The sequence below is a fragment of the Furipterus horrens genome, unplaced genomic scaffold (assembly GCF_987537825.1).
Source record: "Furipterus horrens unplaced genomic scaffold, mFurHor1.1.pri manual_scaffold_5, whole genome shotgun sequence".
In the NCBI taxonomy this organism is placed as follows: Eukaryota; Metazoa; Chordata; class Mammalia; order Chiroptera; family Furipteridae; genus Furipterus; species Furipterus horrens.
The window spans coordinates 51,533,832-51,552,289 of record NW_028327175.1 but is presented as its reverse complement, the minus strand read 5'-3'; the positions used below and the strand labels follow the sequence as shown (position 1 = coordinate 51,552,289).

At 38.4% G+C, this 18,458-nt stretch overlaps 1 protein-coding gene across 2 annotated transcripts in view; it reads right to left on the bottom strand.

The window, feature by feature from the left end:
* The window catches only part of MSH3 (mutS homolog 3), a 145,855-nt gene that overhangs the window by 23,742 nt on the left and 103,655 nt on the right, over positions 1-18,458 (bottom strand). For both annotated transcript variants that reach the window (XM_090278976.1, XM_090278975.1), the window contains exons 19-20: positions 14,220-14,331; positions 4,296-4,453 (exon numbers count right to left, since the gene is read on the bottom strand). In XM_090278976.1, coding sequence (XP_090135102.1) covers positions 4,296-4,453; positions 14,220-14,331 — 270 coding nt within the window. The remainder of the gene's footprint in view (positions 1-4,295; positions 4,454-14,219; positions 14,332-18,458) is intronic.

Here is an 18,458-nt window from a genome sequence, read left to right as displayed (position 1 = left end):
ATTCAGAAAACTCATTTACGTGCACTAGGAGGTATGTATAAGGCAAGTATCAAGACTGTACTTGCAACAAATCTGAATCATGTTAAATATCAATCAAGGAAAATAAATCAACTATAATATATGCATACAATGGCATATCATCACTAGAGAAAAAAATGAGTAGACTAGGATTACATGTCCCCGTATAGATAAATTTCATAAACATAATAGTGAGGTGAAAAAAGTCACTTGCAGAAAGATACATAGTGTGATATGGTACCTATGAAGTTTAAAACCCTACCAAATAACTCTGTGTAATGTTTCAAAAACTGTATCTACATATAAAAATAGAGAAATTCATGGGATGGAAACCAGAGTCAAGAAGGGCAGTTACTCGGGCTGGGGTGGAGGGGAAGAGGGTTAGGGAGCAGCGAGGGCTTGCCTGTACTGGCAATACTTTATTTCTTTAGTGGGGTGTTAGCCACATGGGAAATTGTTACGTCTGCAGTATTTCATAATAAATAAATGAAATATATGAGGGCATAATATTAATCCATATCCTAGTAAAGATCCTAGAGATATAACTGCATGTGGTCCACAGAGACCACTTACCAATGGTACCAGGAGAAAAGGGTGGGGAGGAGGGAAGGGACAGGGAACAGCAGTGTGTCCCAGGGGGAGCTCTCTGAAGTCAAAGAGACCAGGAATCTCATCACAGCAGATGCTCTACAGCCACTGAAAGGTACAAGGCTAATCTGTATGGATAGAGAAATGTCCCCCATGTATTAGGAAATAAAATCAAGATACATAATAATACTGCTTAGTGTAATACCATTTTAAAAAGAGATTTATGTATACCTATAAATTTGTAAAAAATTATACAAAGAATCATTAAAAGTTGTTGACCTGAGGAGAAGGTGAATGTTTCACCTTATACCCTATTGTACTGTTAAATAGTTTTCATAATAAGCATCTATTACTTTTATAATTAAATAACTGAGCCCTCCAGCAAAGGATCACGGAAAGGCGTCTCAACCTTGGCTACACTTCAAAACCATCTGGACACTTGTAAAATTCAACTTCCACATCCTGACCTAAGCCAACTGAAGGTAGGATCCAAGTATCAATATATTTTTAAAACTCCATAAAAAATTCAAAGGTTTAAAGTCATTGTCTTAGATGTGTAAATCACAGTGTTTCTGTTATGAAAAGTAAAGACAACAATCTTGTATAATGGTCCAGAAAGAAAGCCATCAATTCCTAAAGGAGAGAGAATTAGCATATAGGTTGAATTAAAAACTGTTTTGGAAAAGTGAAGTCTGATATGCTTAAGTACTTGGGGAGGTTTAAATCTCAGAACCCCAAATTCTATGCTACTGTGTAGGCAAAAGAAATTTGCCCCAGAAAAAAAAGTGCTCCCAGACAGTAACCATATAAGCATTTCACTAGACTCCTATAAAACCTCTCATTTTGACTGATGCTGCCCTTCATTAATTAATTTCGGGGTGGGTTGGAGGGGGAGATTGTATTTTTTGTTACATGGGTTTATTTCAGATTTTAAAAATATTTATGAGCAAAAGAAAAGTCACCATATTCCTCATGATAGTTTGGAATACAGCCTTCTATCTGAATGGTTTTCTCTGCATATATTTACATATGTAATTTCTCATACAAAAGTGTACTCATATAGGATGCCAGTTTTGTAACCAGCTCTTTCTCATGCATTGTAACAAGAATATCTTTTCACTACCTCTGGATGGGCCCACCAGGACTGGATGCTGAATAAACAGGATGTGTTTGAAGGAGTTAATTCAGAATGAATACTACTATACTGAAACAATGAATTTGGCGCTGGCAGGGTTTAAAGCTTAGTTCTTTTCCATAGTGAGTAGTAAGCGGTCCAGCTCCTTAAGGCTGCTCCTGGTACATGAGATAAAGGCATGTCACCATACCAGCCACACGGAGAAAATGCCCATGTTCTAAGGCAGCACACTCTCTCTCAGCCACTTCCTGAGTAACAAGAAGAATGGTATGGCCAATGCTGAAGTCTCCTGTACCACTGTAGTTTCTACTGTGACATGGAAATATAACGGTCATCTCATCACAGAACAGCCTCAGTGCTGTGCCACACTTTACAAGTTAAGATTACTTCTTTAATAAGACCCTCCTCCCACATTTCCCAGTATTCCCAAAAGCACCATCATTCTCTGCTCTTGGTCACCTAGACTCGATGCCTTAATCTTCATCTCTAGTTCTTCATCTATTTTTCCTCATCCATTGTAGTTGCCAAGGCCTATCAATTCTCACTCTACAACATCTCTCCTCTGTCCTCCATCCACTTCCATTCCCATCAATCTAATAAAGAGTGACTATATTACCATCATCCCTTCTTAGAGTCTATCTTTCATAGTGCTGCCAGATTAATCCTCCCGAGACCTAAACTGTACCTCTGGTCACATCACGTTCCCACCTACAAGTCTTCAAGGATGCTCCACTGTCTATGAAATTGGTATCTACTTGCCTGATCCTCACTGAAGGGTCAATTCATTCAACAGCCCTGTCCTAGAGTGTCTGTTCTGCATGGTTCTAGGTTAAGAGGGGAGAGAAATGTACAGAACAGGAAACTCATTTTCTGGGAACAGACAACACAACAGCAGGGGTAATGTACACAAATAACTATAAAACTAAAGATGGATAAGAGTTTGAAAAGAGGGAAAACACATGTAAGGTGGATGTCCATAGATAAGAGAAATTAATTCTGGCCATGGGGCTCAAGAAAGACTTCATGAAGGAGGAGGCATCTGAATGAGATTTGGACCAACAGATGACACTTGAACAGGGAAAATAAAATCAGTGAAACAGTCATTTCAGTGAGGGACAGGCCAAGGAATGGCAGAGTTGCTGAAACAACAGAAGCAGCCACCTCCCTCAAGCCTTTTTGTTTTACGAGAAAAGTTAACCTTCATTTTGTTCTATTACTGGTATCTAAAAACCTTCCTAACTGTTATTCTCCTCACTGAGAAGATTCTCTTTTCAGACACCTTACATTACCCAAGATGTTTTTTCCTCCTTTTTCTATTTTTCTCTTTATTAAATCTGTCACTCTCCCTAATAATATAACCAAAATAAAATACCTAGTGCATTTTTCTTACAAAATAGAAGATTAATTACAATTTTAAAAACTGAAGAAAGAGTCTTTTAATTTCTCATGTTAAGTTAACTTACAAATATTTGGAGATCAAAATAACATCTCTTTGGTGACATGACATCAAATTGAATTTAGGTTGCTTCGCTTTGTTCACTCTCAGATTAAAAACCAAGCTTTAAAATATTTTAATGTTTACTCAAGTACATCAATATTAGCATGTGATATGTTCTGATGTGATTCCAGTGTCAAATAAATGTGAAGCTGGACAGTAAGTCAAACACTCCATATACACACCTTGACTATATAGACTATAAACTGTATTCATTTATTTCTAAAAATATAATGTAATAAGTATAAATAATACTTTAAGAACTAGCAAATCTAATGTCTAACCACTATGTTGTACAACTGAAACTAATAATAGTATTAAATGTCAACTGTAACTGAAAATGTTTTTTGAAAAAAAATATTGAGATAAGTTTGAAGTGACAGATTACTTGAATTAGTGGGATGCTCACATTATAAAGAACAAAAATGTCAAATCACTATTTTGATCACCTGAAACTAGTATAAATAACATAATATTGTAAAACAACTATACTTATGTTTAAAAAATTTTTTTAATTGATAAATCTGTATCAATAGATTAAACTATGACTTCTAGTTAGTGAGACCAGGATATTTCACCCATATTCCTAATAAGGCATAAAGTTTAGGTTTATATACTGAGGGTTAAGACCTAGTCAGTTGCATGTAATGTTCTTAATATGAGAAATTATCTTGGGCCAGTGCCTTTTTCAGCCTATTCTCAGTTCCAACCTACAGAACAGGGAGAATGCAACAGTTTCCAGACTGTGCTCTACAGAGCCCAGCAGCCAACTCGCCAAGCCTCCCACCTCTGCTTTTATCTGTTTAAATACTAATCTGCTACCTAAGATTTTCTTCAAAGTAAGAATTTAGTAACTAACAATAACTTGAAAAATACTGGACAAAATGATCTCCTACATTTCTCCTAGTATTAATATCCATGATGAAATGATTTCTTTAAGTTCTAAATATTTTAAGAGCATATTTGTTCATTTAAATATGTACCTAAAAAGAAAATTCATGTGACAATGTGGGCTTGATTTATTTCAGAAATATATTTAAATAGAAGTAACACTTTTACCTTGTGAAAATGCCATCCACAATTCCAATTGTTGCTTCCTCTGCAGGAACATAGGAGCCAATCTGAGCCATGATAGTAATCAGTGCAACTTGTTTTATGTAGGAGCTCTTTCCACCCATGTTTGGTCCAGTAATTATCATTACTCTCTCTGAGTCCCCCTGAAAAATTAAAAAGCAACTTCACTGTTGTACCAGGGGAGCTCTTATTTGTAATATTTACAATTGATTCCATAAATGGGAATGCATTAGGTAAAAGATTGTTCTGGGGTACCTAAATATTCACCAATTACATACACAGAAGCAAAGAGGACCTATTTGTCTTCACCCCAGTCGGTGCTACTGCAGAAAAGTGAATTCTCAGCAGCACACAGTCATTCCTCAGCATAAGAAGGGAAATTAACAAGAAGCAACCTGAATTGGTTAACCACTATGGCTTTCTCATTAAACAGTCATCTACCTGCCTATATGTGTGTTTTACATTGTTTACATTTAAAATCTATGAAATTCTATTTGTTTATCTTAAAACTACAGTTTATTATATGTCTAACTGCCCATGGCCCTAATTTGGAAGGACATAACTAAAGATTTTTAAATTGTAAATAAAACACTTTTTGTAACAGGCAAAAATGACACAAGAAATGAAAAATATGAATACTCCTATATCGATTAAAGAAATTAAATCTGTAATTAAAACCCCTTCCCCAAGAAAAACTTCAAACTCAGATAAATTCTTGCAAACATGTAAGAAAGAAATAGCACCAATCTTACTAAAACTCTTCTAGAGAACAGAACAAGAGGGAACTCTTCCCAAATCATTTCAGAAGGCCAACATAATCTTGATACCAAAACATGACAAGTACGCAAGACAGAAAAATTATAGGCCAATTTTATCCATACATATATATGTAAAACTTCAACAGCCAATCAATAATTCACCACATTAATAGAATAAAGAAGATAAATTATATGATAATCTCCAATGATACCAAGAAAGCATTTGATAAAACTTCATTTCCATTCATTAAAAAAGTACACGAAAAGAAAATAGAAGGTATAAGGGTTGGGGAAAAAAAAATGAAACTGTCATTATTCCTCTATGTCATAACTGTGTTCCCAGAAGATCTAAAAAATCTATTAGTATCAATTAATGAATTTAGCAAGATGCTTTGGTATAAAAGTCTAGCACTCCTCTTTTACTAGTATTACTGTATTCCCCTACCACAGCTGAGAAACAGAGCGTGGAGAAGCTAAGTACCTTGCCCAGCAATACGGAGCTACTCAGTAGCAGAACTGGAATGTTAAGTAAAGATCATCCTCTGACAGATGTTTCAAAACGGCAGGGGGTTGAGGAAGCCCTGCTCAGTGACATGGAATTATAGTCACCGCTAAATAAGAAAAGAGCTGCCCTAGCTCAGGGTCCCTGCCTGGGTCCACCACTGAGTACACTAGAATGACAGTCAGTCAGAAGATCCCTTAAGTCAGGAGATGCACAGCAGTAAGAGAAAAAAAAAAATGTCACATGTTAATTTCCAAGACTTGGGGAACAGCTAATTTTCTGCGCGCGCGCGCACACACACACACAAAAGCTTTCTCTCTTGACAGGTACAGATACTAACATCTATCTTTAAAAGGAATCATGGTAGGACTATTTTTATAGTAGCTCAGACTACTGAAAAAGCTTGGCAGTTTCAGTGTTTTATCCTGAAATGTCAATCAGTGGCAAGCTACAGTAAGAGACACTCTAGTGAAAGCCTCCACCAGACAAGCTCTCAGCCAAATCCTTACACTTTTAACCTAAGGCAAACTACAAACAAGAAGCAGGAGCATGAGGCTGGAGGGTACAGGCTGTACACTGAGATGCTAAGGTCAAGGCCCAAGTCCTTCTGCGCCTCGATGCAGCTCAATTTACATTCCACTAAGCACCAGTTGTCACTCAGCCCAACTCCCTCATTTTATAGATGAAAAAACTGAGGCTCCTGGAGTACAGTGGCCCACCCAAGGTGACAGTCAAGTAACAGCAGACCAGGAGTTGAATTTACGTCACCTGTCACCTTTAGGCACTGTCCTACTACTACACCTGTGTACCAAAAAGTGGTACGTGACAAAAATTTAAAAAACAGAACAAGAAAGTGCTAGAATAGAAAGAGATCATTCTGGCAGCGATGGTGAAGGCTCTAAAGGGACAGTAGTATATTTGGGGTCTTGAAGGATGAGTAAGGGTTCAGTCAGTGGAGATGGATAAAGGGCAGGGAGAGAGAAGAGGAACATTCTGAGCAGAAGAAAGAAGGCCAGGTCAGAACACTAAGAAATGTCATACAAAATGCCCCTCTTTTTCTGTTTCAGAAGTAGGAGGAAAGGGGCACCTGAGAAGAGAAGTGACAGAATACAATGTTCAAATGCCATTAATATTTCCTCTAAATTTTTAACAATATGATGCAATGATCTTGCTATGTGAAAAATACACCTAATAACAAAATCTATGAGACTAACCCAGCCACTGAATTAAATTAAGCTTAAAACTGAGACATATTTTACAGCATGCATTATTGTTGTTCTGCTTGGTAATTAGGTACAAAGAGTCAACAGCTTCTGAATATTATTGTGATTAGTCTTAACTTTTATATAGCCAAAACAAGCTCTTCTGCGGAGGCTAGAAGTATTTACCCTGGGAAAGGGAGGAAACGGGAAGATTGTGGTCCTTGGTCCCCTCCCATGCTCCCTCATCTTTACCTATAATGTGCCACACACCGTGCCAGGGGCTGAGGCCCCTGAGGTCTACCCAGTGTCTGCCCAGCCCCACTCTAGAACACACGGGCCCTGGATTTACCCTGGGCCACAGAGACCCACAGGTTCCAGCGCTTCCTGGGAATCTTCCTGCCCTGTACATTTGACTCACTTTCTTCCCTTCAATACACGGAGAAACTGTTGACCACACTTTTCCCTTTCCCCTTCCCAATAAGGTAAATTTTGTATTATTTCTATTTTAAAAACATAAACTAAAAATCCCAACTATAATTGCTGTAAGAAAACACACCCACCCATTAGAAAGTCATTTGGTTTAATAAACAAACAATCCCACGGTGCCAACCTCCTAGCCCTCCCAGTGGCAGGAGGGGCGACCTCCTTTTGTTCTAAGCAACCTTTTTCCTGTCCTTTTATTCCAGTGTGCCATCACAATATGACCACTTCCTGTGTGTGCTGAAGTATAAAAGGTTGGGCAGCCTGGCTTGCCTCAGAATACTTCCGGTTTGCCGAAACAGATCAAGATCACCTAACGCAGGTAACCTCTGGCAGGTCGACTCCCCCTCTGGGTATTAATTTACTCACAAGTATGAAGAGGTGGTTACACTAAACGATCCCTAACTTCCCTTCTAGCTATACAGTATAATTATTTTGTACATTGTGAAATGCTTATTAACATCCTGAAAAATAATATTTTGTTAAAAAAAAAAGGACAAAAAGTTTAAAGTGAGACTTGGAGATGGTTCAAGGCTTCCAGCTAATCCTTATTTATTTAACAAATCTGACTGAGTATCTGCTATGTGTCAGAGAACTGTGACTGATATAGTGGGATTATCACTAAACCAGGGAAGCATATTCCCTGTTCTCTTCAAGCCCACAGTTCACTGGGATCCACAAGCCAAAAAAAAAATAAAAAAGGCATTATAATTTAGTGGGATAAGTACTCCAATGAGGAAAAGCACAGAGTGCTTAGGGCATGTGATAGGGGTACCCACCCCAGCTCTGCTTAGAGAAGGCTTAGTGCAAGAGGTGACATCCAAGACAAGACTTACGGAATACGTAGGAGAGCGAGGTGGAGTGTGGGTATGTGTGAGGGAACACCATCTGCCAGGATCCAGAGGCACGGTAACCTGGGCCTACATGGCTGGGGTTTAAAGCATTAATGGAAGTGGGAGAATGATGGGATATGCCAGGAAAAGCCGTGTGGGTGCAGGGTACAGAAGGAACTAGAGGTGGGCAAGGTGGAGGTGGGAAGAGCTGGTGGTTGTAAAATCCACAAATACTCAGATTATAAGGGGAGGATAAGGGAAGGGTTTAAAAGAGTATTTCTTTCTATTCTTTTTGGAGAACTCAAACAAGGATTCCTAAAAGATGAGGCAGGACTAGGTCTGAAAGGATAGGAAGAGATACACACAATAGCATCTTGTTACCATGATATTTTTATTTTTTCATGTTCAGGTTAAACTAACTCTAAACTAAAAATAAGATAGAGAAGATGTTTAAAAGATTCTTGGAAAGGTCTCTTCATTTACACCTGCCTTCAGTGAAACTATTCCTCCAGTGTTAGCGCCTGAGAGGGCTTTTCAAAAACCTTCCTTACCTTTTTGTACAGTCTGTCTTAGTAACAGATCGAGGACCTAAACTCCCCGCATATCACTGTGATCGCTCTGAACCCCATAACTCCAGCTCAGACCCCTCTCCTGGTCATTCAGTCCATCTTTACATTAGTGTTTCTACCTAATGCTCCACAAGCAACTCAAAGTCACAGTGCCTTCCTACTTGGTCCTTTGCTATTTTTCTGCCAGGCCACCTACCAAAGCAGATCCACAATAATGTTAGTTCGTTATTGACTATTTAAATGTCCTCTAGTTTGAAATTCCTGTGAAGTCTGTTGCCAGTCTTTCTACTAGGCAATCTTTGAGTTCCCTTGTAGTCTTTTAAAGTATTCTATTGGTGTCAATTTAATTGAGTGCATCTGTGCATCTCCCACCAGATTAAGGAGGTATAGTGCATCTCTTTCTTTTTCTTTTGAATTTATTGGGATTTATTCTATTGAACTTATTGGGATTTATTCAGGTACACAATTCCACAACACATCATCTACACAGTGTTGTGTGTTCACCACCCCAAGTCAAGTCTCCATCATCATTTATCTCCCCCTTTACCTTCTTCTCCCCTCCCCCCAGCAATCACCACACTGTTGTCCATGTCCGTAAGTTTTTTCTTTTTTGCCCTTTTTGCTCAATCCCTCCACGCAACCCCCAACCCAGGACTTCCCGCTCACCCCCACAGCTGTAAGCCTGCTTATTCCTTTCTTCTTTGTAAGCCTGACATCAAACACAATACTGACGCAAAATACATGTCAAAATCCATAAGAACAAAATATTCATAAAATAATGCTGACAAAAAACTCATAGATAAATGGAAGGTTGTGAAATGTGGGGAAAAAAAAATCTTAAAACCAGGAGAGGAAAGTGGGCAGAAAGTTGGCTTGTTCAGAAGCACTATAATAAGTTCATGTAACACACAATCCAGAAAAGTATACTTATAACTGAATGTAAGAAAGACCACTGCTTAAAATTACATAATTATCAAAAGCAACAATGTCATTTGACTTTCAAAAAATTATTTTCAGGGTATATTTTATAATTAATGCCTAAAAAATATTTTAAATTGAGTTTTACATAGTAAGTTCTTTTTAACACTATCCCTTTATACCCTGCAAAATAGAATGCACTTCACCATAGCAACAGTTCTATATCAACTCCTACTCAAGTTAGAAAAAGCATATGTAAAAGAATCGAATATTCTGGAATATCCCAAGGTGCTTTGCTGAAATAAATCACTGCATTTATTTTATAAAAATTTTAATATAAGAGGTCAACATTTCTTTAAAACATTCTTGTAATTAGACAGAAAGCTATTTGAATTTCTCAAATCTGGCTTTACTAGATAGTATAATAGATTATTTTAAAAAAGAAGAAAATAAAAAAGGAAAAAAGAAACAAAAAAATCAATGTCAAGGATAACATGCTTGGGGTCAAGTTGGTTGGCATGCTGGGGGATGGGAACAGTAACAGGAAATGATGTTTAAGTGATTTATAAGTAAAATATAAAGCAAGGTACTAAATGTTACAACCATATTATTTTCTCATGAAAAGCTATATACCGTACTGATATTATGGGAACTGAAAATTCTTATGTTCGCATAATCTTCTTTTAAGACAATAAAAGCATTAGTACTTATTAACTTGTTTTGATAAATTAAGTAATTTACAAATTCCCTAATGAGAATGAACAAGTTTACAGACACTGGGGACCGGGTTATATACTACCAAAAATCTCTGTCTGACATCAAAATGTAACATTAAACTAGATGTAATTCAAAGCACTTCCTGCCACACCACCCTTGCGGCTTGCCAAATTCACCAAGTGCACATCTTGGTAACCTTTGCTCACAGCCCAAGATGACTGTTACATTCCCAAACCCCCTGATGTTCTTGGCTTCCTTTCTCTGATCTAATTTCCAACTGCTCCCCTACATTTCAATTCTTCCACTGTCCTCGGAAAAATTCCCTAATACTTCTACATTTCTAATCTCCATCTTTAACATTTCCTTCGCACACTGGCTTAAACTGAAACCTGGCTGTCACTCTCCTGCGGTCCTCTCGTTTGGATGCGGAGTTTTTTTGCCACATCCTCACAGCAGTATCTCAGAGTTTGGAGACTCTCCCACCTCTGCTTCTTTAGGGCTTTACTTGTCCTGCAGACATCTACAAACCTCCAGGCCCCAAGTCTATACCCTGAGATCTGATACCTAGACAACCTTCATCTTCCCCCCACAAATCCTACAGTTATCTTAGATGATTTCAACATTCACACGGGTGACCTTTCCCAAACTCCATCCTTGATGTCCTACTCTCCACAGCCCTTCCTAGGATCTTGACATCGCCCAGAAGAACATAACCTCTGAAATCCTGAAGCCACACATCTCATTCTCTGATAACGTCTCTCTCACTTCATTATGCCCTACATACTCATTCTTTGATCTCATCACCAGATGAATTTACTCTATGCTTAAAAAGACTCTCTCCTTGACCAAACTCTAGTCAGACCTCAAATTTGACCTATAAAAACCACACCTTCTCAGAACAAATCATTTCATTTACCCTCCTCACTGAGAGATCAAACTAACAGCTCCAGGCCACATCCTTAGGATGACTCCAGCTACCGTTCAAGTGCCTGCCTGAGAAAACATATATCGCTGCCAGGAGAATTTACTGTTTGTCTCAGCCAAAACCTGGTGGTAGGCAGAGAGGCCCCGAACCTTCCACTGGAGCAGTTACTTCAGAAAGCTTGCGATTATAAATCTTCCCCTGTCCCTTTGCGATGCAAAACCTCACCCACCTAGAAGTGAGTTCTCAAGGACACCAGAACCATCTCTTTGAAATATAAACATTTCCTTCCCAGTCCCTGTGGGAGGGTATGAGCACCAGTTGCCAGTTATTAAACCTAGACAGGTCTCACATTAACCAATCCCTTTTTGCTTTTTAAAATCTGCTCATCGCCCCCAACACCCCCCAATCCCCATCCTTGTTCTCTCATCCCACCTTTAAAATGCGCAGTCACTCATACAAACTGAAGATGATTTCAGTTCATACTGGACTCTTTCCCGTATTGCAATATTACTGAACAAAACTGCCCTTACCACTTTAATTAGCATATAGCTATATTTATCTTCAACCATGTAACTCTATGTAACACACACACACACACAGCCCCTCCCAGAAGTTCACCTTTTTCCCCAGCTTCAATCACTGTCTTGCTAGTACAGCAGTCCCCCCTTATCCATGGTTTCACCTTCCATGATTTCCATTACCTGAGATCAACCAAGGTCCAAAAATATTAAGCAGAGAATTCCAGGAACAGACAGTTCCTAAATTTTAAATTGCACACCATTCTGAGTACAGTGAATCTCTTGCCATCCTGTTACGTCCTACCATGAACATGAATCATCCCAAATTATATTGTAATAGCTTGTCTTCTCTGCTAGACCACAAGCTCTCTGAGGGCAGGGAGTATCTCTGACTTGCTTACAACTCTGTCCTAATGCTTGCTTCACTGCCTGGGGCTAAATAGGCACTCTGTAAGTATGTGTTAAATTAATAGATATTTAGGATCATTAATGTAAGAGAACTCTAAAACAGATGACAAAAACTCTTATCACTTAACTCAGACAAGCATCTCTGATTCTTTCAACAGAATAACTGAATACAGTGACGCACCAAAGCACAGAACACAATACACTGAAAGGAATTTGCAAAACCATGGTATGATCCACTCCCTTAACATCTGGGTTGCATAGGATAACTAATTAAGACTAATCCCTTAGTTGCTAAATCTTTTCCTCCACAAAACACCTTTCACTGGAAAAGCTCCAAATCAATATTTAGTAGTAAATATCAAAGTATAGGGGACTTCTGGTCAAGACGGCAGCACAGGTAAACACAGCTTGCCTCCTCACACAACCACATCAAAAATACAACTAAATTATAGAAAAACCATCACTCAAAACTGTCAGAAATAGAATTGAATGGAAGTCTGACAACTACAGAATTAAAGAAACCACATCCATCCAGACAGGTAGGAGAGGCAGAGATGCAAAAGGGGCTGGGCCCACATCCATGTGTGGTGGACAAAAACTCAGGAGGAATATCTCAGGAGTGAGAAGTCCCATCCCCACACCAGCCCCCAGCCCAGAGAGCCAGTGACAGGAAAATAAGTCTCCATAACTTCTGGCTGCAAAAACCAGCAGAGACTAAGTTGGTGGAAGAAACTTCTGGAGTCCCAGGCAGCTCATCTTAAAGAATCCACACACAAGACTTACTCAGACTCACTCCCTCTGAAATCCAGCACAAGGGTAGCAATTGAAGGCACCAGTGGCATACAGGGAGGAACTGAAGTGTTTGAACAGTTTTCTCCCAGACGAGAAGGCAGGCAGAGGCCACTGTCCCTTTTCTGAACCATCCCCCTACAGAGCCACAGAGCCAATAGGCAGGTGCCATATCTGAGATTCCATCAATCTGGCTAACACTATGTGCCCTGCCCTGGAGATCTCCATCCTACCCAACTTACAAGCCCATGCTTCACAACTTCCTAAACCTCTCAAACAAGCAACAGCTGACCTCAGTGAGCTATAGGCCCGGCACTAGCAGCAGCCAACCTAGACTCACAGCTTGGCTTCACCTGGGAATCTCCAAGCCCAGCACAAGGAGCAGCCATCTCAGATTGCTTTAGAGCCCAGGCAGGGTGGCCCTGGGCAAAACAGTGGGGGCTGACCTTGGCCTACACCACCCGGGAAACCCCAGAGCCTGCGAGAATCTTAAATGCAGCAAGAGAAAAGAAGTTAGTTACCTACAGGGGAGTTCCCAAAAGACTATCAGCTGATTTCTCAAAATAAACTGCAGGCTAGACGGGAATGGCAAGAAATATTTGAGATCATGAAAAGCAGGAATCTACAGCCAAGAATGTTCTACTCAGTGAAGCTATCACTTAGAATTGAAGGGCAGATAAAGAGCTTCCCAGACAAGAAAAAACTACAGGAGTCCATCATCACCACGCCATTATTATAAGAAATGTTAAAGGAACTTATTTAAGAAAAGAAGATCAAACTATGCACAATAAAATGACAAAAATACATATCTATCAACAATTGAATCTAAAAAGCAAACTAAGTAAACAAGAACAGAGACAGAATCATGGATATACAAATCATTTTGATGGTTGCCAGATGGGAGGGGTATAGGGGAATGGGTGAAGAGGTGAGGGGATTAAGAAGTACAAGTAGGTAGTTACAGAATAGCCGTGGGGGTATAAAGTACAGTATAGGAAATGGAGTAGCTAAAGAACTATACGCATGACCCATGGACATGAACAATGGTGTGGAGATTGCCGGAGAGAGTGGGGGTTGCTGGGTGGAAGGGGACAAAGGAGAAAAAATTTGGACAACTGTAATAGCATAATCAATAACATATAATAATAATAATAAATTCTAGCCAAGGATTAGTCCATTTAAAGCCAAAGTTAGAACTTGGGTAAATTTTAAAAAACATTATTTGGTATATAAAAGTTTGTGATCAATGTTATCACCTTTTACATATTTTGGGCATAATGCAGTACTTACTGATAAATTTGTACTATTGGGAACATACTGATCTTGTTCTCCCAGCAACACGTCAATCACAGGGTGCCGGCCATTTTTTATTATGATTTTCCTTTCTTCCTGTAGAGTTGGTCTGTAAAAAGAAGCATATTTTAATTAACAAGCATGAAAAATGACTTAAAAAGTCTCTAGGATAACGTAGAAAATTTCTGTGGTTAGTCTGTCAGATAACAAAACCTTAAACATGAACGTTAGGAACCTACGTCCACAAGTCTTTGAGTATAAAAGTTCAATTTTCACTATAAAATAAAAATTGGGAAGAAAATTATTATAATAATAGGTCTCTGAAGCACAAACTTTATCACAATCTTGTGATGGCTCCACTACTGAGATTTACCTTTATAAGATCCTTTTATTTTTTTTATATTTCTATTATTTTCTAAGATATTTTCATTAATAAAAATTACAGTTCAGATCATTACTATTTAAATTATTTTCAGTAATAAGAATAAAATAAAATCATGTAAAATCATTTCTAGATTTAATTATTACATTAATATAAATTATGTGTTGGACTTCGGGACAGAATGCCTTAAAATTTTCATATTTCATTTAATTAAGGCATCTTTGGTGTCTTTGGTATTTTTTTGGATACAAAACATTTTTATGCTTTGCTGGTCTTGTTTTGTAAGCTTTAATATTTGTTTCTATCTATAGCTTTATCTAACAGATCCTCAGCAGTCTTTGGAAGCTGCTGCATAGATGAGTAAGCTGTTCTATTGTTGAATATTTAAACTGTTCGGATTTTTCACTATTTGAAGCAATGCTGCAATGAACAACCCTATATGTGTGTACATATGCCTATGTTTCCCTAAGCTAAAGGAAATTTCTGCAGTGGACTTTCTAAGTCATAGTATATGCATATTTTTATTTTAATAGGTAAGAGGAGCTAGCTGTTATCAATTTGCCTTCCTACCAGCAGGATATGAAAGTTGACTTGTGTTTGCATATCTTCACCTAAAGTTGGTATTATCAATTTCTAATTTTTAATAATGTGGTAGTGAATTGTGTTATCTCATTGTTTTCATTTGCCCTCATTGACTAAGGCTGAACATCTTTTCCTCTACTTCTTGCCATTTGTTGGTCATTTTCATCATCATATCATATCAATGACCTCCTCAAGTTCTGACACTGAACTTGCACATATAAGTACATTTCTGAACTTATACCACCAAGAAATACTACTTTCCTAAAGACTTAAATTCTTCAACATATCTGGCTAACAAAACCCTAAGAATACACACTCACATTTCCCAAAGAAAGTGACTAAACTATCTTCTGAGTAAACAATTTGAAACCAATCTTTGGAAAAACATTTGTAACTACAGAAAAAGGGTAGTTTTTGAACTTTAGAGTATAATTCTAAGAACAGAATTTTTATCTACATGGGTTATGAATTCATTGTAAAAGAAAAAAATGAAACCAGCTGTAAATGGTATCAGCTTTAAAATAAAATCTGAGGTGCTCTGCCAAGTGCAACCAATGTATCATACTCATGACACTGATATGATTTCTCAGGTTTTCACTTTAGAATAAAATTTGGAGTGATTTATTCTGCTCTAAAATCTACACTGATTTATTCTGTTGCTACCAAAATTATATAATGACAAAACACTTCCTGCTAGAGTAAGAAGTAAATGATAATTCATGGAGCTGAGATGATAGCACAGTTAATAGTAAAAAGACAGGAAAATCATGTTGATGAAATCTTATGGCACTGAAGAAGATCTGAGGAAATCTGGATGCTGCCTGGAAAGAATGAAACAGTAAACTTGAATGAATTTATTTATTTTATATTTTTAAAATTACATCTTTCTCTTTTAACCACCACAGAGAAACAGGACATGATCTATATTAATTAAATAGTATAAAATCCAGAATACAAATTGAATAAGAAGACCTAGAATAAGAACTTTTGCCTAAAATGGATAAGGTATCTTAAGAGAAAGAAAAGATTGTAATTGATGAAGCCAAATAATCAATTTGAACTAACTGCAATAGCTCAAATGCACTAAAATCTTTAAATAAACTAGAAATCTAAGGGGAAAAAAGTATAAACTTCAGATTCTTTTCTTTTTCATGTGATAGCTATATTCTTTTTATTTTTTAAGTATGTTTTATTGATTATGTTGTTATAGTAGTCCCAATTTTTTCCCCTTTGCTCCCCTCTACCCAGTACCCCCCTTCCCTCCAGCAATCCCACCCCACCCCCCTTAATGTCCATAGGTAATGCATATAAGTTCTTTGGCTTCACCCTTTTATATATTATTCTTAACTTCCCCCCATTTTGTACCAACCAATTACGCTTCTTAACCTCTGCACCATTTCCCCATTTTTCCCCTTCCCCACCCCACCCAGGTAATAACCCTCCAAATGATCCCTATACCTATGATTCTGTTCCTATTCTGGTTTGCTTAGTTGGATTTTGTTTTAATTTTTTAGATTCAATTGTTGATAGTTGTGAGTTTGTTGTCATTTTAGTGTTCATAGTTTTGATCTTCTTTTTCTTAAATAACATTTCATAAAATAATGGCTTGGTGATAATGAACTCTTTTAGCTTTACCTTGTCTGGGAAGCACTTTATCTGCCCTTCCATTCTAAATGACAGCTTTGCTGAATAGAGTAATCTTGGTTGTAGGTCCTTGCTTTTCATCATATAGAATACTTCTTGCCACTCCCTTCTTGCCTGCAAAGTTTCTTTTGAGAAATCAGCTGATAGTCTTATAGGCACCTCTTTGTAGGTAACTTTCTGCTTTTCTTTTGCTGCTTTTAAGATTCTCTATTTTTAAACTTTGGCATTTTAATTATGATGTGTCTTGTTGTGGACTTCCTTGGGTCTAGCTTGCTTGGGACTCTGTGCTTCCTAGACTTGTATATCTATTTCCTTCGCCAAATTTGGGAAGTTTTCCTTCATTATTTTTTCACATAAGCTTTCAATTTCTTGCTCTTCCTCTTCTCCTTCTGGCACCCCTATGATTCAGATGTTGGAATGTTTAAAGTTGTCCCAGAGGTTTCTAAGCCTCTCTTCATTTTTTTCAATTCTTGTTTTCTCATATTGTACTGGTTGACTGTTTTTTTCTTCCTTATATTCCAAATCATTTATTTGAACCCTGGTTTCCTTCCCTTCACCATTGGTTTTGTGTGGATTTTCCTTCGTTTCATTTAGCATAGCTTTCACATTTTCCCTTATGCATTTGCCATACTCAAGCATATCTGTCAAGACTGTGAGCATCTTTATTACCAGTGTTTTGAATTCTGCGTCTGTTAGGTTGGCTATCTCCTCGTCTGTTAGGCTAGCAATCTCCTCATCACTTAGTTCTCCCACTGGGTCCTTGATTTGTTCCCTATTTTGGGCCATATTTCTCTCTCTCCTCATCTTGACAGGCTCCTGTGTTTGTTTGCCTCTGTGTTTTAGGTAGAGCTGTCCCACTTGTTATGTTGTAAGGGGCGGAGCCTTAGGGATTCGTCAGTACAGGGTGACCCGTTTCAGCATGTTATGGCGCTGTATGTGGGGGAGGGGTCAGAGAGGGAACAATGGCGCTTGCTCAGCACTTGCCCCTTTTCCAGGCCCTTCTCCCACTTTCATATGGGACTGGCACCTCTCTAGCTATTGCCCTGGCCATTGTACCCAGAGTGGGTGGGTCTGTGGACATTCTAGGGCCGTGGGGGCCCTTTAAACAAGCAGACTCTACTGAGAGACTAGCAATTTCTTCCTGTGCCCCAACCCCCACAGTCAGAAGCAATGAGGCTTGATTTTACCTGGTGCAGGAACTGTGAGCTGCACAGTCCAGTCAGGAGCTGGGAGTGCTCCCCAGGTGTCCCTCCCCACTTTTTAAAACATATGACTGCGCTTTCCACTGGCCCGCTGCCACCACCACTACCATACTGGGTCCTCTCCGCACCGGCTCCGCCCCTCCTATCTGTCTGGATGAGTATTCTTCTTTATATCTTTGTTTTTTGGACTTCCATGCAGCTCAGTTTTCTGGAACTTCCGGTTGTCTCTAGTCTTGAGGTAGTTATATTCCTTCTTAGTTGTGGAGGTAGACCCAGTGTGTCTTTCTAGGCCTCCATCTTGGCCGGAAGCCCTCAGATTGTTAAATACTAGCTTAAAATGCATTTTAGATAAAAGCTTCCTATTCCACAGCTATTTACACTCAATTTTATGGTTCTGAAAAGAAAAAGCTGATCGCATTACCTAAA